Source organism: Erythrolamprus reginae, chromosome 1, assembly GCF_031021105.1.
Source record: "Erythrolamprus reginae isolate rEryReg1 chromosome 1, rEryReg1.hap1, whole genome shotgun sequence".
Classification (NCBI taxonomy): domain Eukaryota; kingdom Metazoa; phylum Chordata; class Lepidosauria; order Squamata; family Dipsadidae; genus Erythrolamprus; species Erythrolamprus reginae.
This window is the reverse complement of record NC_091950.1, coordinates 334834887-334854935: the sequence shown is the minus strand read 5'-3', so window position 1 is coordinate 334854935 and position 20049 is coordinate 334834887. Positions and strand designations below refer to the sequence as shown.

Sequence of the window (20049 nt, the reverse complement as noted above, 5' to 3'; positions counted from 1 at the left end):
CCGCTGTCAGCATTTATGTTTGTGGCGGCACCTGTTCGCCTATCTACCCAGCCTGAGGTGGGGGGGCGACCCACGAATGAGAGTGCGGGATACACAAATTGTCACCCCAGCGAGCAACACTGGTAAGGTTGTAAGTCGAGGACTTAACAGTTCACTTGAACGATGATGATTGTTCAAGCCATTCCCACCTGGTCACACGGCTGGCAAGCCACTCCTACCCAGTCACATGACCATTAAGCCACACCCACAAAATAAGCCACACCCAGAGTGTGGCAGTAAAAATTTTGGCTGCTCATTACTGGGTATGAGGTATCTGCTTGTTTCAGCTTGGCAGTTGAGGTGATTTTCACACTTTTCTGGGAATATTTATTTATTTATTCAATTTTTTTAATGCCACCCTTCTCCTTAGACTCAGGGCAGCTTACAATATGTTAGCAATAACACTTTTTAACAGAGCCAGCCTATTGCCCCACAATCTGGGTCCTCATTTTACCCACCTCGGAAGGATGGACGGTTGAGTCAACCTTGAGCCAGTGGTGAGATCTGAACCGCTGACCTGCAGATCTAGCAGTTGGCTTTAGTGGCCTGTAGTACTGAACTCTTGGTGTACATCCTCATTATTCTTTGATCCTCCCCCTCAAAAGTAGGCAAACACCACGAGACTTGAAGGGGAACACATCTCAGTAGTTGTGTTCCTAGAGATTCTTGTGGATGCAAAGTCAGGAATTTATTTATTTATTTATTAGGTTTGTATATAATGGTATAATGGTAAAACCAGAGGTGGGCTGCTAAAGTGGAACAGTGACATGTGCTCTTCCCTGTGGCCCTGAGTGTTAACAGTTATGCTACTGCACCTGGGCAGGTAGTGAAATCACATGCCGATACGCAGGTGCGCCACAGGGTAAAACCTCTGGGTAAAACTGAGAAATCCCAGAAATCTGTTTGATTAAGATCAATAAACCAAATACTGAATAGCATATAATCCATAAATTCCATTACAACAAAGCAATTCTAAAATTCAGGAGTTAATTTTGAAAAGCACAGTCCACAAAATATATGATCTACCTTTTTTTATCTAGTATTGATTTTATAACATTGGACAAACTGCAACTCGATTTCACCAGAAACAAGCCAACACATGCTACTTTTGCAAATCTGTCCTGTTCATTATAAATGGATGGAAGTTGCTAGTTTTGAAAGAAGAAATATTATTCTGTTTTTGTGTTAGTCACTATAGTGAATATTAAACAAATATATATATATAAAGTTTCTTAAATGTAAATGCTACAAGTTCTCCCTACAATGTGTCCTGAAGAGGGGAAAAATTCAAGACACAGGGATTCTAACAAATATTAAAACTTTGTGATATAATCTTAGAGAAAAATATGGGGAAAGGGTCTATGCTAACAGCTTACAAGAGCATTAGAAACAATAAAATAAGAGACAGGCTATTCTGATCCTATTACAAATTAATACGTGAATAAGTTGTTCTATTTTGACTGCACTTCATATCTAACCTGTGCTTGCCGCATAAGCAGCAGAACAATCCATAACCAGTGTAGTCATACCTAACATTAGAAGTGAGATTAAATATAAATTCTAGTCTATAACTGAATCTAAAAAAATTCCTTTGATGCTACCTGTACACTTGGACCGCATCCTAGGATCTGAACTTTTGTTTGATGGCTTCTGTCCCTAAATTTGAATCACACATTTCTTTCTTGTTATGTATTGTTTATACCAAAGGTTCAAGTACAGTATTCAGAAATCTTCAGAAAGAAATCTATAGATCTTACACATAAACAGGCCTTTCGTTGTACAGTATAGAAATGTCACATCGCCAACAAAGTCTCTTTAATTTCGCCATCGCAAGAAAATGGTTTAACTTGATACGGTACTGGGGAAAGGGGTGGGGGTGTTGCACAACAGCTAGTTGATCATCCTGTTGAACAAAAGGCCAGTGTACTGTACTCTGAAAGACACATTACAGTTCAATACTGTCCAAAGAATAAAGCAACTCTGAACATTTAAGAATAAGCGGAATGTTCGTGCTTCTTCAACTGAAGTTGGACTTCATGTTCAAAAGTGAACATGAATCATTTAATTAAGTAATTTTTTTTATCTCTGCGGTAATTTTTGCTTCTACACAATGGGATTCTCAAAATCATTCATTTGACCAAAAAATCAGATTTAAAATCCATTAGGAGGAGACGCCGCCGAGCAAATGGGGCGAGGAGGAATAACAAATTAAACCAGAGTTGGAAGGGTCCTTTAAGGTCATCTAGTCCAACCCCACCACTCGATTTAGAGCCTTGGTGGTACAGTGGTTAGAGTGCAGTACTGCAAGTTACTGCTGATCACAGGTTGCCAGTAGTTTGGCAGATCGAATCTCAGTAGGCTGAGATTCCATCCTTCCAAGGTCGGTAATGAGGACCCAGATTGTTGGAGGCAATATGCTTACTCTCTGTAAACCGCTTAGCGAGGGCTATAAAGCACTGTGAAGCGGTATATAAATCTAAATGTGATTGCTATTAACATACCAGATTAGCTAGGGTTGCCGGTTGCCTATTACTGTAAAACACACCCACCCACCCATATTACACTTCTTTATATTACTACTAGTAATGTGCCTAACCTGGAATATCTCAGTTCTCAATACCACTGTACTGTACAGCAGGTGTTCTGGATACTGTAGCCATAAGGATAACCTCAGTGAGATTTATATTAGTTCTTAGGCTGGGGGGGGGGGGGGAAGCTCCAAAATACATTTTTAAATTTTTTGTTTTTTATCTTTAAATATCTTATTATTTTGGCACAGGTCTACACCCAGTTTCATACATTATTCTTATTTATCCATATACAGTATTTCATGTTTATACACTGCTCAAAAAAATAAAGGGAATACTTAAACAACACAATATAACTCCAAGTAAATCAAACTTCTATGAAATCAAACTGTCCACTGAGGAAGCAACACTGATTGACAATCAATTTCACATGCTGTTGTGCACATCCAACTTTGTACAGAACAAAGGATTCAATGAGAATATTTCATGCATTCAGATCTAGGATGTGTTATTTGAGAGTTCCTTTTATTTTTTTTTAGCAGTATACATTGTCTCATATATTTTATTACGTTAGGAAAGTTTAAGGTATTCGAGTCCTAATTCGGTAAATAAGCATTTACACCTTATAGCGTTTGCAAGTTTTATTTATTTATTTTTTGTAACGCCGATCTTAAAACCGATCACCTCTTCGAAAACAAATTGCAATTGTTCTGGAAGATGGGAGAAGACAAGTTCAAAAAAAGAACGTTTCTTTTTAATGTTTTTTTACTAGTATCATGTATATGAATATTATTATATTTTTACATATCCCCAATACGTACTTGAAAAAACAAATAAATAAAACAAATAAATAAATAAAACTAAGGGAAAAGGGGAAAGCAAATAAAAGGGGGGGGGGACCCCTGACGAGATCGAAGAAATGACCGCGGAAAGGAAATTATAAAGATTTAAGAAACGTAGGAAAAAGCTTTAAAAAGAGTTTAAAAAGAGGTTTTTTTAAAAAAGGACTGGCGCCAAAAGATCGCGCGACGCCTCCTCAGGCGGCGCGGCTTACGTGGCCCCGTTCAAATGTCCAGCCGAACGAGATAAGCCATTGTCGTCAAATGTTCGAAAAGAAGCAAGATCGACCAATAGGAAGCGCCGCGGAACGCAGCCGGGGGCGGGGGCGGGGCGGGGGGAGGGATTAAGTCGAGTCCATGCCGGCCAGAAATCGCGCACGTCGTCGCCTCCTCCTCCTTTCGGCCGAACGGCGGCTGCGGATTGGTTGGAGCGCCACCTACCGGCAAAAAAGCCTTTCCCCCCCCTCTCCCCCCTTCAAGTCCCGCCCGTCCCAGGCTGCCCCGCCCTCTTTGGCTCGTGTTTTTTCCCCTCGGTCTTTTCGGGGATTATGTCATCTGGCGGCGGATCGAGCGCTCGGCTGCTCGGCTCAGTCTTCCCCGCGAGCAGAAGGAGCCGAGATCATCGCACCGTCGGTGCCCGGGAGCCGCCGAGATCTGGAAGAAGGGGGAAAGATCGGGAGCTCTTCCCCGGCGGGCGCGCCCACCCCGCCGCCGCCTCTCGCAGCGCTGCCTCCCGCGGCTGTGGCTCGGCGGATCTCGTGGTCTTTGGGGGTCTCCCGCACCGGAGCCGGGCGGATGCCGCCGCAGCAGCAAGAAGGCGAGAGCGGCTACATCAGCAAGCCGCTGCCGGGCGGCTGCGAAGTGCCCCCGGTGCCTCCGCGTCGGGTCCGCGGCGGCCGAGCGGCGGCGTTGGGAGCCGCCTTGGGGAACCGCTGCCGGGCCGGAGCTAGCGGCGCCGGAGCCGGAGCCATCGGAGCGGAGCCCCGGCGCAGCATCAAGTGCGTGCTGGTGGGAGACGGCGCGGTGGGCAAAACCAGCCTGGTGGTGAGTTACACCACCAACGGCTACCCGACGGAATACATCCCCACCGCCTTCGATAATTTCTCAGGTGAACACCTACCTTTGCCGGCGGGCCTGGGATTGTCTCCGGCTGAGACGAGATACGATTGGATTGGATGGATGGGTGTGAGTGTACGTGGGGGTCTTTTAAAAATGTTTTAGTAAATTTTCATATCGTTATAGTTATTAGATTTTTATACGGCAGGCATGAGGGAACTAAGATACCCCCAGGCATATATAGTTTATGCATGGAATGGTTGTGTTGCATGGTTTTAATGTTGGGTTTTAAATGTTTTTTAACATTTGGACTGCCATTTGGCTGGGGTGCTGTAGGATTTGATGACCTGCATGGTCCCTTTCAACTCTAACAACTATCTATCTATCTGCCTGCCTACCTGCCTATCTACCTACCTATCTCTATCTGTCTGTCTGTCTGTCTATCTAAATATAAATAAATATTAGATTTTTAACACTGTGTTATTTTGTTGTGAGCCGTTCTGAGTCCATGGAGAGGGGCGGCATACAAATCTAAATAATAATAATAATAATTATTATTATTATTATTATTATTATTATTATTATTATTATTATTATTTTGTTATATTTAATGTTGTATGCTGCCCTGAGTTGGCTTGAGAAGGGCGGCATAGAAATCGATCGATCGATCGGTTGGGTCCCGGTTGGGTTTCCAAGGAAGGATTTCACGCTGTTCTTCTTTCTCCCACTCCCTCCGCTCGCTTCCTTAGCTCAAGCACCACCTGGGATCGAACCGAAGGTCCCTTCTGACTTGGGTTTAATTTGTTCTGCCTGCTCGCCCCGTTTGCTCGTTGGCGTCTCCTCCTGGTTGAATGACAGCTTAACAGAGTTGGGAGAGACCAATTTGCGGGTCATCTAGTCCAGTGTTTCCCAACCTTGGCAACTTGAAGATATCTGGACTTTAACTCCCAGAATTCCCCAGCCAGCGAATGCTGGCTGGGGAATTCTGGAAGTTGAAGTCCAGATATCTTCAAGTTGCCAAGGTTGGGAAACACTGATCTAGTCCAACCCCTTGGCCACGCAGGGAACCCTAAACCTGCTTCTATCTAGGATCGAACTCCCAACCTCCTGATGGTGAAGCAAGAGCTCTACCTCTAGGCCCCAGGCCGAGATAGGGTGGGTTTTGAAGCTGCCCACTCAGGGAAGGGGTGGTGCCCGCCGATTGAAGAAGAAAGAAAGGTAGGCTTGGGAAAGCGAAGGTCAACCTGGCCTGATCGCCGGTTCACATCAGAGGGGTTGGGGAGGGGGAGAGTGCTAAGGAAGGAGTGCTCTCAAACCAACGGTAGGGATCAATCCCTAATGGCGAGTGGGGCGGGGTTCACTGCCTCCTAAATCCCTGCCCGGGGGGTGGGCAGGGGCGGGGGAGAGGGAAAAAATAAAAATAAAGCCCACAACCCAACTTTCTGGGCCTGGAGGAGAGATAGGCATGTAAAGCGGCTCCGATAGCTGTTTTGTTCAACCTGTGAGAAGGAAGGATGGGCGGACGACGCCTCCTTTCCCTCCCTTAAGGTGGACGAGCCCATTTCTGATCTTTACTCTGGTTGAGCCAATAGTTAAAAGAGCCGAGGTTGGTTTTGCAGCAAGTTCTTGTTACCAGTGTTAAATCCTGGGCATCTCTTGTTTGTTGCAAGGTGTGTGTGTATGTGTGTGCATTCCTATATTTACACACACAAACACACCTTGCAACAAATAAAAGATGCCCAGGATTTAACACTGGTAACAAGAACTCGCTCGTGTCAAGAATTGTCCTAAAAATGCGAGTTCCAGGTATAGTTATAAATGAAGAGGCAATAGCCATCACAATCTCTGAAATATTTAAAATTTATTTAAAACGTATACACACATATATATGATACATAATTTTTTGCTGATAATGAAAAGGAAGGATATATTTACACACACACACAGTTTTATATATGTATATATACTGCTCAAAAAAAATCAACATTCAAATGACACATCCTAGATCTGAATGAATGAAATATTCTCATTGAATACTTTGTTCTGTACAAAGCTGATGTGCTGACAACAAAATGAAATTGATTGTCAATCAGTGTTGCTTCCTAAGTAGTCAGTTTGATTTCACAGAAGTTTGATTTACCTGGAGTTATATTGTGTTGTTTAAGTGTTCCCTTTATTTTTTTTGAGCGGTGTATATATATATATGTGTATGTAACATATTTTTTTGCTGATAATGAAAAGGAAGGATATATTTACACACACACACACACAGAGTTTTGCATACTCGATTTTGCAGTGAGTTCTTGTTACCAGTGTTAAATCCTGGGCATCTTTTATTTGTTGTCAGATGTGTGTATGTGGGAATGTATGTATGAAACATATTTTTGCTGATAGTGAAAAGGAAGGAAGACTAGTAGAGATCCATTTCAACCTATTTTGCTCTCATCAGCTAGCCATACCCTTACTGGGATTTGAACCTAGGGAGTCCGCTTGTAAGGTAATAGCTTTAACCAGACCATAGCGTCTCTTCCTCTCAGCTTCCATGGAAAGAAAACAAACCACACACAAGTGTGTGTGTGTGACTTTTTTTTGCTGATATTGAAAAGAAAGGGAGACTAGTAGATATCTATTTCAAGCTATTTTGTTCTCATTAGCCATACCCTTATATGCCCACGTGACATACAAACATATATGCACACACCTCTTGTTAAAACTATAAAGGTAGCACAATGTTTCCTAGGCTTATTGGAAAGTTTCAGCCCATTTAGGGAATTTATCCTCCCCCTCAACATTAAAAAAAAACCCCTCCTTTTTCTTTAGTTCATTTTGGAATAGGTGATCCTTATCTGCTGTATTTTTCCACTAGTCCCAGTGATGAGGACTAGTAACTTGTTCACTGCCCTAAAGTCAGAAACTTTAGGAACTGTTGCTAATCCTTGCTGGAAAGGGAGAGCTGTTGTGATATACAGCATATAGAGCTGAGTAATTTTGGGGTGTTGGCATAGTTTGGTGTATCTTATTTATACAGCAGGGAGTTGGATTTAGACCTTCTGACTCTTGTTATTCTGTTATCTCAGGGTCAGGGAAGTTGCACTGTGTTCTCTAGCCTTGCATTTCTGATTCCTTCCTTTTCTAGAAGGTTGCAGTTTTGCTTTGGGAAATCCTTTGAGCTAACTAACTCACAATAATCCTTATCCCTTTAAGACAGGGGGTAACTCCTACTCCTCATTCTTCCCAGCAGGTTACTTTAAACTTCCTTTTCTTTTTATTGAAAACCACAGTGGAGAGAAGCTTTCTGCTGGGTGTTTTGTGAATGTTTGTAATTACATTCCCCTTGACAACTTCACTAATATTTAATTTTTTTTAAAGGGTGGTGCTCTGAAGCCAGGAAACACTAGTTCATCATGCTTGTCTTTGGAAGTAGATATTCATTGTTACTTGACTCCCCACTCCGCCTCCCGAAAAGGTGGTTCCTCCCGGGCAGTATCTGTATTAGTTGAATCTTTTCTGTAAGGTCTGAAGAGCTTTTATGTGCTTGAAAGCAAACACTGAACAGCAAACACAGGGCTCCAATTGTGGGAGTTTCGTGTGTGTTTCATTCGGTGCGGGAACATGTTTTTCCAGTCCGCATTTAAAGGACATGCACACTTGCATTGACCTGATGTCAAAATGCAAGGGATTTTGCTGTAATATAAAATGTGAGTTGAGTTAATTATCTGAACTCTAAATTGCCCTGTTTTCTGCAAAACCTGTAAGCCACTCTTAAGCTTACTTGACAATAAGTTCCTTTGAATTTAGCCAAATTGACTCCCAAATAATAAGCTTTGTAGACTTGTGGTTGTACAATCAAAGATTTGCCTTTGGTATTCATTTTTTAAATGTTTGTTTTAATTACTGTAGTATATATTTGGGTTTTTTAAAAATATTGTCTAATCACCAGTGTATTATATTTTGCTACTGTTGTGGTTTGTTATAATCCACCAGTTAAAAATCTCCAATGAAATACTTGACATTTGTACAATTTTGTACAATTTTTGAAATTTCATGCTTATTGCCTCATGCTTTTAGTATAATAAAGTGCTGTTCTAAATACCTGAAGGGCACAATTTTGCTATCCTTGTTGCAGATTGATAGAGTAGTGCTTAGACCAAAGCAACATTTATTTGTTTGTTTCTTTGTTTATTATCAATCAATCAATCAGTCTCTCTCCCCCCAAAGAGGGGGAGAGAGAGGCAGACTTCAACCTAATACACAAAGAAGAAACAGCAGAATAAGAGGAGACTATATCTCCACAGGGGAAATATGTAAATATTTGTATTGTCTCCTTTGTGATTTAAAGCATTGGGGAAGGGTTTTCCTAGTTTGTAAGCTTTTAAAACAGAACCTGACTCTCCCCCACCCCAAATAAATCTTCAAGCATGTTTAGAGAGTGTTTGCGGAGCAAAAGCCTCCTTTGTGCTTTGGACAACTCTCTTTTTGTATGGGGCAAATGTCTTTAGGTCACAATTTTCTGCTTTGTAATGAAAACCGGAAGCCCTTGAAGGGCTTGTGTAAACCCAGGAATTGTTGGGAATAAACAAGGGGGAGGCTGGGGAGAAGAAGCTGACTAGGGGCTCTGAAGGCTGTTAAAATGGACTCAAAAGGGTTCAAAGGTAAATGATTAAAGTGAGAAGGACAGATGCAGGAGTAGGCAAAGTTGGCTCTTCTATGACATGTGGACTTCAACTCCCAGAATTCCTGAACAAGCATGATTGGTTCAGGAATTCTGGGAATTGAAATCCACAAGTCACCAGAAGAGCCAATTTTTCCTACCCCAGGACAGATGTAACTCTTCATTCATAGGTAAAAAGTTTTTCTAACTCTCCCCTTCTTTCCATTTCAGCTGTGGTGTCTGTAGATGGCCGACCAGTGAGACTCCAACTCTGTGACACAGCCGGGCAGGTCAGTAAAGATGCCTACGTAGTCGATACAGTGGTTTTCAATGATACAGTGTGTGTATATTGTGAGCATATGTGTGTCACATACAGCACACGTCTGTGAATCTGTGATGGAAAAAAATCAACCTTGAACTCTTTAGAAGCTTCCATCCACCTTCTTAGATCTCCAGAAGTCCTTAGTCTTGGAGGAAGGGGCTTTCCTGAGGCGTGTGGGTTTCCCATGTCAGATTTGCCCTAAGACCCTTCTCGTAGCTGCCATTAAGGAACTGCCCCCCCCTTTTGCCCATCTCTGGGCCTGCTTTTCTGAACCTTCCCCTGAAGCTTTTGGTTGGGCCCTTGGGTTGCCATGGTGATAGCCTGGGAGCAGTGCCACTCTGTCTCAGATGGTTTCCCAGGGTGACATGAGGAGTCCACCCCCCACCCCCCTTGACCCATGGCTGGGAAGTGGCTCTTTCGTTACCCTGAGGGCCCAAGGCAGGAGTGGGTTGCTACCGGCATGCCTCAGAGTTCTGGTAGCAGTCCACGGATGATGCAATTTGTGCATAATGGCTCCAGTGCGGTCTTCACTGGTCTGTCAGCACCGCCATCTTTTTTTTAATTTTAAATTCACTTTATTTTGCTTCCTGCACATGCGCAGAAGCAAAATCTCGTGAGGGGACATGCATGCACAACTTCAGCAATTCTTTGCTTCCGCATATGCGCGGAAGTAAAAGTTCATTCAAATCACATGTGTGTGCGCGTCCCCTTGGAAGATGTTGGCACTTTTTTGCTTCTTGCGAGGGGACACGTGCGTGTACAGAACCATAGTGAGGGGACGTGTGCACACGAGCATAGCAAGCATGCATTCACACGTATCATCATGATGCGTGTGCAGCGCACTGGGATTCAGATAGGAGCAACCTGCCCACTGGCCTGAGATTATGATGGTTTGTTTGTCGCCAGGACATTGACAGTCTCTGAACGGGATATGGCAACTGTGGGGAGAAGAAAAGAGTTGCTTTATTGGTTTGCAAGAGGGTCATGTGTGACAGGAGTTACAGGATAGAGACAATAAAGAATTCCATAGTACTTGGGACAGGTGGTATGTCTGGATAAATAAATAAAAAAACCTTGAAACTTTGATACTGCAAACGTATTCAAATGAAAATGGGAAAAATGGAGAAACAAAGAAACTGTTGCCAAACATAACCATTGACTTTTATTGAACCACTAATTCGTAATTAAATATAACCCTAGGAAATAAGTATAGAGAGATAGAAACAAGGTAATTTAAACAGATTAATTTATAATGAAATTAGAAAATGAAATGGGTGTAAATAAACAAGCTGTAAACAAGGTTCAGCCAAACAGCTGGCATTTATATTGAGTTCTGATACCAATATACAGTATATTATTGTATAAAGCATTATGCTTTATTATGTAATGTTTCTTGTTTGTTTGTATGTCTGTCTATGTCTTTTTTTCTGTTTTAAATGTAAATAACTAATAAATATATTTTTTTTAAAAAAGAGTGTCATGTGTGAAAGAAAGCATGTGGCGTATGGAGATGTATGTGCGGTGGAGAGAAAGAGAGAGAGAAAGTGCAAAAGAATGGAACTTGTACCTGTGGGCACGTTTATATTTGTATCTGGCAGCCTATTTGCCATTCAGAATGCAGAGAAAAGGCTTTTCTGTTTCTTACAGGGATCTGGCCATTGGTGCGCTTGGAGTTATAGCAGGATTGCATAACATTTTCTAGGCTGAAGGCTACATTAGCTTTCAAATCCAAAAAAGTGGACAGGGACAGGACAGAAACCTTAAGCTGGGGTCATTTCAATTACATCCAGTTAGAATTAAAAATGATTGCGATATCCCTCTGGTCATGTACTAAAACATTTTCCTCTTCTTGGTACATGGCATATTAGAGTTCAGTAACAAATTTTGGAGGTCTCTTAGGTCTAGTCAAGCCTTGAGGGCTAGATTGTGCTCCTCTGGCTTGGAAACTTATGTCCATCAACAGTAATAGAGATCTCTCTTCCTCCCTCCCTCTCTCTCTGTCTCTGTCTCCATCGTTAGAGGAAGGTTTTTAATTCCTGGCGACTGCCTCAACAAGTTCCTGCGGTTTTCTTGGCAACGTTTTCAAAATTGTGTTGTCACTGCTTTCTTTCTTGAGCTGAAAGAGAGTAACTGACCCAGAGTCACCCTGCTCGAAGGCCAGAAAACACTCTCCTAATAACTAGGCTAGTGCCCTAACCACTACATTGTGTTTGACTTTAAGTACTTTAAAGAGTTAGAACCTTGTGTTTTGTCCCTAAATCTTACTTGCTTTAGGTGCTTCCTGTTTTCTTATCAAAGTATTCCTTGTGTGTTTAATGGAAGGCGTTTGCAGGAACAAGGGCTCAATACCCTTATTTCAAGATTGGATTAGTGCAATGGGCTTTACCCAGAACTCCCTTTCAGGATTACTTGGAAGCTGTTGCTGCACACCTGCTGCACAATAATAAGACTCTTGCAGTACTGCATTCCATTTCCAATTTATTTTTTAATTTTATTTATTTATTAAATGTATATGCCAATGGCGAACCTTTTTTCCCTTGGGTGCCAAAAGAGCATGCAGGCATGTTGTCGCGCATGCGCAAGTGCACGCACCCATAATTGTATGCCTGGGGAGGGCAAAAACAGCTTCCCCCATCCCCCGGAGGCCCTCTGGAGGCCGGAAACAGCCTGTTTCCTAACTTTTGGTGGGCCTAGTAGGCTCATGTTTCACCCTCCCCAGGCTCCAAAGACTTCCCTGGAGCTGGGATGTGTATTAAAAATGGCCTCCCCCATCCCTCTGGAGTCTGGAGGCTCTCTGGAAGCCAAAAACTCCCTCCCAGAGCCTCTGTATGAGCCAAAAATCAGTTGGCAGGAACACACATGCACGTCGGAGCTGAGCTAGGGCAACGGGTTATGTGCCAGCAGATATGGCTCCACGTGCCACTTGTAGCACCTGTGCCATAGGTTCGCCATCACTGGTATATGCTATCCATCTCACTCTATAAAGCAGCTTTGGGCATCCAGTACATTTCTGATGTACATTTCAAAGAGAGGGGGGGGGAGGGAGGGAGAAGGAGAGAGGGGGGGGCACTCCTGGAATAGTTTTTTTTCATTTACTGCCCCTGCCTGGGGGAACATCTTCCCTTGAGGCTACCCCCCCTTCATGTTATAAAGAAAGGCAGTTACAATGCTGCTATTCTGTAAAAAACTGGAGTCTAGTGCTATTCATTGTATTGATTTTTTAAGTTGTGGAGACTGGATTGTATTATGGTTTTTTATGAAGTTTTCAGGGGCGGTTCAGATTGGAGTTTTCACTGCCTTTTAATGATTGAAAATCATCCGCATTGTGATGATGAGCATAGTGGGGGTAGGGACATGCATTGTAAGAAATAACACTTACCGTATTTTACTACTCCTGATTGACGTCAGATAATCAAGTCAGAGGAAGCATCAGCTGTAGGCCCTGGTAACCTTTCCCCTCTGGGTTTTTAGAAAGCGTCTCGGAATTATGGATGCTAATGCCTTCTTCTTCTTTTTTGTCAAGCACGACTGTTTCTATAGTGTGTTTGGTGATGATAAGGGATGAGACAAGAGCCTTTGATTATCTAGGGGCTTTCACATTTCTACCTTGCCCTGACCTCTCCATTTATTCCTCGGTTGTGTAAATTTACAATTGTTCCCCTGAGCTGCAAGATGAATAACTTAATTTCTAATTATGCAGTTATTTAGGACGGCAAACCTTATAGGTACATACGACTGCCATACGGCACCCCACATGCGTGATTCCTTAGCCAAGAGATGAGCGCTATGTTTTATTTATTCTTTGCTTTCTTGAGGGGAGTTACATCTTTCAAATACGTGAGTTAATGAAATCTTGCCTCCTGGATGTCAATTTTCTTTTGCAAGTACCCCTGCAGATGAATTCAAGTAAAAAGGGAGCTGTACAGCTGTATTTTTTCCAAATACAGATCTCAAACCCTCAAATTTGCAAATTGACAAACAAATTCTACCTTGGCAGCAAAATGTTGGCACGTTAATTTAAAGCCCCTTGTCAAACATTGCTGGGTTTTAATTAAAATACCAACACAAGAGATAAATCCTACCTCGTCAGAGGCCATTGTTGTCATATTAATATTTTCCTCTTGTTTACTTTCCTTGACTATCTCTTGGAACGTGTGTAATTATCAGGCTGTTTGAGATCTCTCTTTTTTCAAGAAAAAAGTTGAGTTCAGATCTAACAATAAAAGCCAAGTTTTTCAAAAGTGTATTGTGTAAAGAGTTCCAAAATGAAGCATAGGACAACGTTCATTGTATTGAACCAGGAAGTTGGGAAAGGGGTTATTTTTAGCTCAGATCATTGCAATAGAAGGCAATAGTAAATATTAATCTAAAGCAGCCTTTTGTGTTATCAGCATGATTTTGGAGTGTTGTATTCTTTCCTTGGTGTGTTAAATTTTCCAGAAGTTGGTTTCTTTCTTTTTTATATACATTTTTTAAAATTTTGTTTTAATACAAACAATCTATCTTCCATTAAACAGTGTGTCATCTGGGTACAAATGTTTTGTGAAATAACAATTAAATTTTACAGCCATAACCGTTATTTAATATACCGTATTCTTAGGTTAATATCAATACCCTAAATATCTAATACTATGACAATCCTCTTCTTAAATTATTTGACTCTATTAATACATTTTCTATATTTATTTTAATTTTATTTTTTTTATTCTTTTTTAAAAATTTATTATCATTTTTATTTCTAACTTTCATATTTATTCTCTAACCACCGATAAATTAGTTGGGGGAAAGATCAAAAGCAACATGAGAAAATATTATTTTACTGAAACAGTAGTAGATCATTGGAACAAACTTCCAGCAGATGTGGTTGGTAAATCCACAGTAACTGAATTTAAATATGCCTGGGATAAACATATATCCATCCTAAGATAAAATACAGAAAATAGTATAAGGGCAGACTAGATGGATCATGAGGTCTTTTTCTGCCGTCAGTCTTCTATGTTTCTATGTTTCTAAATGACTCCCATATCATATAATATTACGTTTGTTCTTTCTCTTTAATTGCCAGTGTTAACCTATTCATTTCTGCACATTCTAATATTTTCTTAATTACATTCTCCTCTGTAGGGATCTCTTCACTTTTCCAATTTTGTGCAAATACAGTTCTAGCTGCAGTTATTACATGGATATTCAAGTATACATTTTCTTTACTATAAATTTCTGATAAAACCCCCAAGAGGAAGAGTTTCAAGTTAGAAGTTTCAAATTTCTAGAGACCTTGTCTTTAGTAGTAAAACCCTTCATGGTTCAAACAAATTTCCCCAATCAGAGAAGTGAAAGTTATGTAAAGGTAGACAGGTAAAAGAGTGTTGTTCTTGGGAAGTAAAAGATGCTTCAAATTAAGTTTGGGCATGCATGCTTTGTCTATTGGTGCCTCTTTAAAGGAGCAATGTAATCCCTGGGGTGGGATGGAGTGGGGAAACATTTGGTCTAAGGCAGGGGTCTCCAACATTAGCAACTTTAAGACTTACAGAGTTCAATTCCCAGAATTGTGTGTGTATACACATACATACAAACAAACACACACATGCACTAATTCTCATCGCTAAAATGCTAGTTTGCTAGGAGCTAGTATGTTAGAGTTGATCTATCCCTGAATTGAATTTCCTCATTTTCCATTGGTAATTTATTGATCATTTTACGATTGTGATCCCTGAGATATGTTAGGCTCACTTTCTTCAATTGAAGATGACTACATATGGCAGTGTTTCTTTTCAATTAAAATATTTTGAATCCTTTAATATTTCCTGAAATAATAACTTCATAAAGGTCTCCAGTGCTTTCATTTTATTTATTTCTTTTTATTTCTTTTTCAAATTTATAGGCTGCCCTTCTCATAGCGGACTCAGGGTGGCTTACAACAATAAAATGGTTACAAAATTAAGATACCCCAATACATAGAATAAAAACGAATAGAAAAATTAAAACCCAGTATGAACAGCATACAATCATCACTCATTCATACTACTGGCCAGAGAAAAAGACTATCTCTCAATGGCCCCAGGCCTGGCGGCATAAATGTGTTTTCAGAGCCTTTCGGAAGGCGAGGAGAGTGGGGGCTTTACGAACTTGGGGTAGTTGGTTCCAGAGAACTGGAGCCACAACAGAGAAGGCTCTTGCCCATGGTCCCGCCAGCCAGCATTGCTTAGCTGATGGGATCAGGGAAAGGCTGACTGTGCGATTTAACCGGTCGCAGAGGAGAGTAAATACCATTTTTCTCTAATTTATATACGTATTCAATTCAGGTTACCCTTGCGTTTGGAAGGGGAGTTCCATTCCCATCTCATGATCATGGATAACAACATCATAATTTACTTAATGAATGTGTCAAAACCTCTCTCACACACGCACACATAGATATGCAAACCATGGGTATATGGCCCAACAGACAATTCCCGGCATCTGTTAAAGGTGGCATCTTTCACCAGAGACGCATCACAGCAAAGCCAACCCATTGACTCAATTCTGTTTTCCAAATATGGTTGTCAGCTAATGGCGATGTTGAATGCTGTAGTTGGTTGCGCACTCACTTCTGTATTGTGGAACCATATGGGACAGCCTCCTTGAGGTTTTACCAAGTATGCACAACTAAATAATTTTCCATATAAAACAACAAAAATAAAATTGTGTCATGGAGTTCTAATTTCCTCTACAGTTGTTAGCTTTCTCTGTTCAGGGACTTTTGCCTTCCATGTCCTCTTTCCTTCTCTCTGAGCTAGTATTCAGACAATTGGTTCCTTGCTACATGTCAACTTGGTGGAGTGGATGGAAATGACCCTCTTCTGACCCTCTGGAGGATAGAAGGAAAAGGTCTTAAGCATAAAATGTATCAGGAAAGACTTAATGAACTCAATCTGTATAGTCTGGAGGACAGAAGGAAAAGGGGGGACATGATTGAAGCATTTAAATATGTTAAAGGTTAAATAAGGTCCAGGAGGGAAGTGTTTTTAATAGGAAAGTGAACACAAGAACAAGGGGACACAATCTGAAGTTAGTTGGGGGAAAGATCAAAAGCAACATGAGAAAATATTATTTTACTGAAAGAGTAGTAGATCCTTGGAACAAACTTCCAGCAGACGTGGTAGATAAATCCACAATAACTGAATTTAAACATGCCTGGGATAAACATATATCCATCCTAAGATAAAATACAGAAAATAGTATAAGGGCAGACTAGATGGACCATGAGGTGTTTTTCTGCCACCAATCTTCTATGTTTCTATGTTTCTGCAAAACAATTATGGCTGTTATTTTCATAGAACGTGTTTTGTGCTCATTTAGTAGCTGATAAGAATAATTTCGCTCTATATTAGTAAGGGACACCACCACTTTCTATCCGGCACATTACTTTTAGGGAAGCAGAGAAAAACCCTTTTCTTACTCTAAAGTTACTTATTCCCCTTACTTTTATTTTTGCACAGGATGAATTCGACAAGCTCCGCCCACTGTGCTACACCAACACCGACATCTTTTTGCTGTGCTTCAGTGTAGTGAGCCCTTCATCTTTCCAGAATGTGATTGAGAAGTGGGTCCCTGAAATCCGGTGTCACTGCCCCAAGGCCCCCATTATTCTTGTCGGGACCCAATCGGACCTCCGAGAAGACGTCAAAGTGCTCATTGAGCTTGACAAATGCAAAGAGAAGCCCGTGGCGGAGGAGGCCGCAAGGCTGTGTGCCGAGGAAATCAAAGCCGCCTCTTACATCGAATGCTCCGCTTTGACTCAGAAAAACCTCAAAGAAGTCTTTGATGCAGCCATTGTGGCTGGCATTCACTACTCGGATGCTCAGCAACAGCCAAAGAAATCCAAAAGCCGGACTCCAGACAAGATGAAAAACCTCTCTAAATCCTGGTGGAAAAAATATTGTTGTTTTGTATAGGATGGGGTTTTTTTAGTCTTTACAAAGGCCTTGGAAATGGTGGTTTAATCATCAAGGGTGGTTTGAGGTGACTTTGGCTGAGAACCTCTCTCTATTCCAGAATGCACAGTTAAGATCCACCCCTGAACATGCTGCTAAAATTACCCCTTTCCAATGGAGATGGGGAAGAGTGTGAGCTGAAAAGCTGAAGTTGACCAAACTGAAGGTTTTCCCACTAGTGGTAGTTTCTTTGTGGAGGACTGCTGGCCTACACTTTGGTGGAACTGAAAGTTGAACCATGAATTCATTGTGTAGGAAGGGCTAGAACCGAGGGTTCTCCTAAGAAATCTGCACAACGACCGTGAAGAGTACCACATAGCCAAATTATTGTTTTCCAAGTGGATGTCTAAAACCTGTGCCTCTTAGGACGTTTAACTCAAAAACGGAGAATTTCCCTGCCTGCGTTTTTAGTTTTGTAGGCTTCAGGAATATTACAGCACGTTTCTGAAATGTACATTTGTGTTGCTAAATTAGCAGAAACTGCACGTGAATCTGATATATTTTTCTTATAACGATATGCCTACTTCATGCACAGTGTGGGGATGTCATAACAAATAGAGGAGCTGTGCAAAATTTGTATCTTCCTTGTATACCCCGACTGACAGATCCATTTTACACCATGAAATGTGCATGTTTGTTGGCTTGGAAAAAAAGGGGAAATCGTATTTTGAATAGCAATGGGCTTGTTTTCTATTTATAGAGGATATATGACAGCTCATTCAAAGATGTATTAATATCTGCAGAAATATGATGCCTGACTCACCATTGGTCAGTTGTAATCTATAACATGAAAGGTTCTAAGTTGGGGAACTCTTGTCTAAATTCACATGGAAACTTTTTTCCATAAGATAATCTCAACTAATTTTTAGTCTTCTTTGCTGAGTCTCGGCTATCACAATACTGTGTCATTGAAACAATATTTGCTCATGTAAGATAAACTGGAATGGAAAAAAAACCCCTTATTATCTGTTCAAAATTCCAGAAAGTCTATTTTTTTTTAAAGTCAGGAAATTTACCTTGAGTAAATATGCATAGTTGTTGGGAAATGACTTTCATTCAAAAGATGCCAAATCTTTTACCGGCAATGTTCGTGTAGCAATAAATGATGGCAAACGCTGATTACCAGTGCTCATAACTACTTGGAGGACATGCTTTTGTACAAGTTTTATTTGGTCTTCCATATTTGAATAAACTGAACATTGGCTAAATGCCACTTATTTTGGTGGCTTGGGTGAGTTTTTAGGACCATGCAAAGAAAAACAAAAGCGAAACAGCCTTTCTTTGCAATAGATTAAACTGTGTCTGAACTGTTGTAGATTTATTATGTAATTGCACATCTGTTTTGGGGATTCCGGTTCTAATTAAGTAATGCAATACAGAAATTAATTTAAACTATAATTGGGCTACTTTAGAAGCTTGTTTTTTCTGTCTAATTTTCCTCCCCTGCTTTTGATGTAGCCCTTTGCATTTATACTATGATCAACCTATGTTTGAATTTAAGAAATAATTCTTTATCATTCCTGGATGAGCCTTGGTTTCAAGTGTTCTTTCTTCACACCGCTCTCTTTTTTATATAAATATATAATATTCATGTTCAAGGTAAAATAACCCCATTATTAACTTTTGTTTTTATACTAACTACATTACATTATATCATCTGAATGTGGGATTTCTAATTTTTAAAAACTTTTTTTTAAAATTCCAGGAACAAAACATGTTGGAATGGATCAAAATTATTTTGTCTCAAATCATTTTTTGTCTTTAAAAAAAAAATCACATTGCAGGATCATTAGCACACCATGACTGGTGCTAACCATAGCTTAGCATTAAATGGGTCATTGATTTATCTCCCTTCTACAAACTACCAGCAATTTATTTTGCATCACCTGTATCATGTAAAATTAATATAGCTACCTCATATCAGATGCTAGAGAGAGAAGACTAAACCAGGATCATAGATGCTAGATCATGTGACTACACTCCAAGAAGAATTTTTGCATCACCCTGCATCACAACTGTTGTATGAATATCGAGAATAGTAATTTATCATCCATTATCTTTCCCACTTATTTTACCACTATACAGTGGTGACATAATTCTGTGTATTTTGGATTTGGGTTAAGAGTTTTGTATGAATTAGGCCATTGGGACTTGTTTAACAAGCCATGTTAAAAGGTATTTAACAAACTATATTTTGATTTATCACATTGCTGAATTGCAGCATTGCAATCAGAGGCCCATATCAAATGAATATTCTATGCATATGATGAAGTGGAGGTAATTGACCAAATAATCAAATAATTTTTTAATCCCTGAGAATCTTTGTGATTATGCTAAGTGCACTTGCATTGGTATAAGAGAAACTGTAGATAATTGAAGACATAAAAGCTTTGATTTCCTCCTGATAGACAAATGTTGGTGTTGGTACTATCACAACACTATTGTGTCTGAATTGACCTCACTGGAGTCCATAGTTACCATCTGAGAAGTCCAGTGAATGAAACTGACACGAGAGCGCTGTAGATGGCTACCAAATTTGTCTTAAGTCTTGTGTAAGACGCCAAGTTGGAAAATTCCCAATTACGTGATGGTCGAAGTGCTGGAAGCTTTTGCTGTCTAGGAATCCATTTTATCTCACCTT

The 20049-nt window shown here is 40.6% G+C and overlaps 1 protein-coding gene across 2 annotated transcripts; it reads left to right on the top strand.

Annotated features, from left to right (window-relative positions):
• Nucleotides 1-3915: 3915 nt before the first annotated feature.
• On the top strand, nt 3916-18933 carry RHOU (ras homolog family member U). 2 transcript variants are annotated; one of them, XM_070733956.1, is made up of 3 exons: nt 3916-4514; nt 9345-9403; nt 16914-18933. In XM_070733956.1, exons 1-3 carry the CDS (start codon nt 4202-4204, stop codon nt 17367-17369), a joined length of 828 nt encoding a protein of 275 aa, XP_070590057.1. In that variant the 5' UTR covers nt 3916-4201; the 3' UTR covers nt 17370-18933. The 2 variants fall into 2 exon arrangements, with proteins under 2 accessions (XP_070590057.1, XP_070590058.1); XM_070733957.1 differs by lacking the exon at nt 3916-4514 and adding an exon at nt 7720-8160.
• The last annotated feature ends 1116 nt before the right edge of the window (nt 18934-20049 follow it).

Coding starts and splice junctions, on each gene's coding strand:
- RHOU (XM_070733956.1), top strand. CDS start 4,202: ATGCCGCCGCAGCAGCAAGAAGGCGAGAGCGGCTACATCAGCAAGCCG. Junction 4,515..9,344: donor CGCCTTCGATAATTTCTCAG/GTGAACACCTAC, acceptor TTTCCATTTCAG/CTGTGGTGTCTGTAGATGGC. Junction 9,404..16,913: donor TCTGTGACACAGCCGGGCAG/GTCAGTAAAGAT, acceptor ATTTTTGCACAG/GATGAATTCGACAAGCTCCG.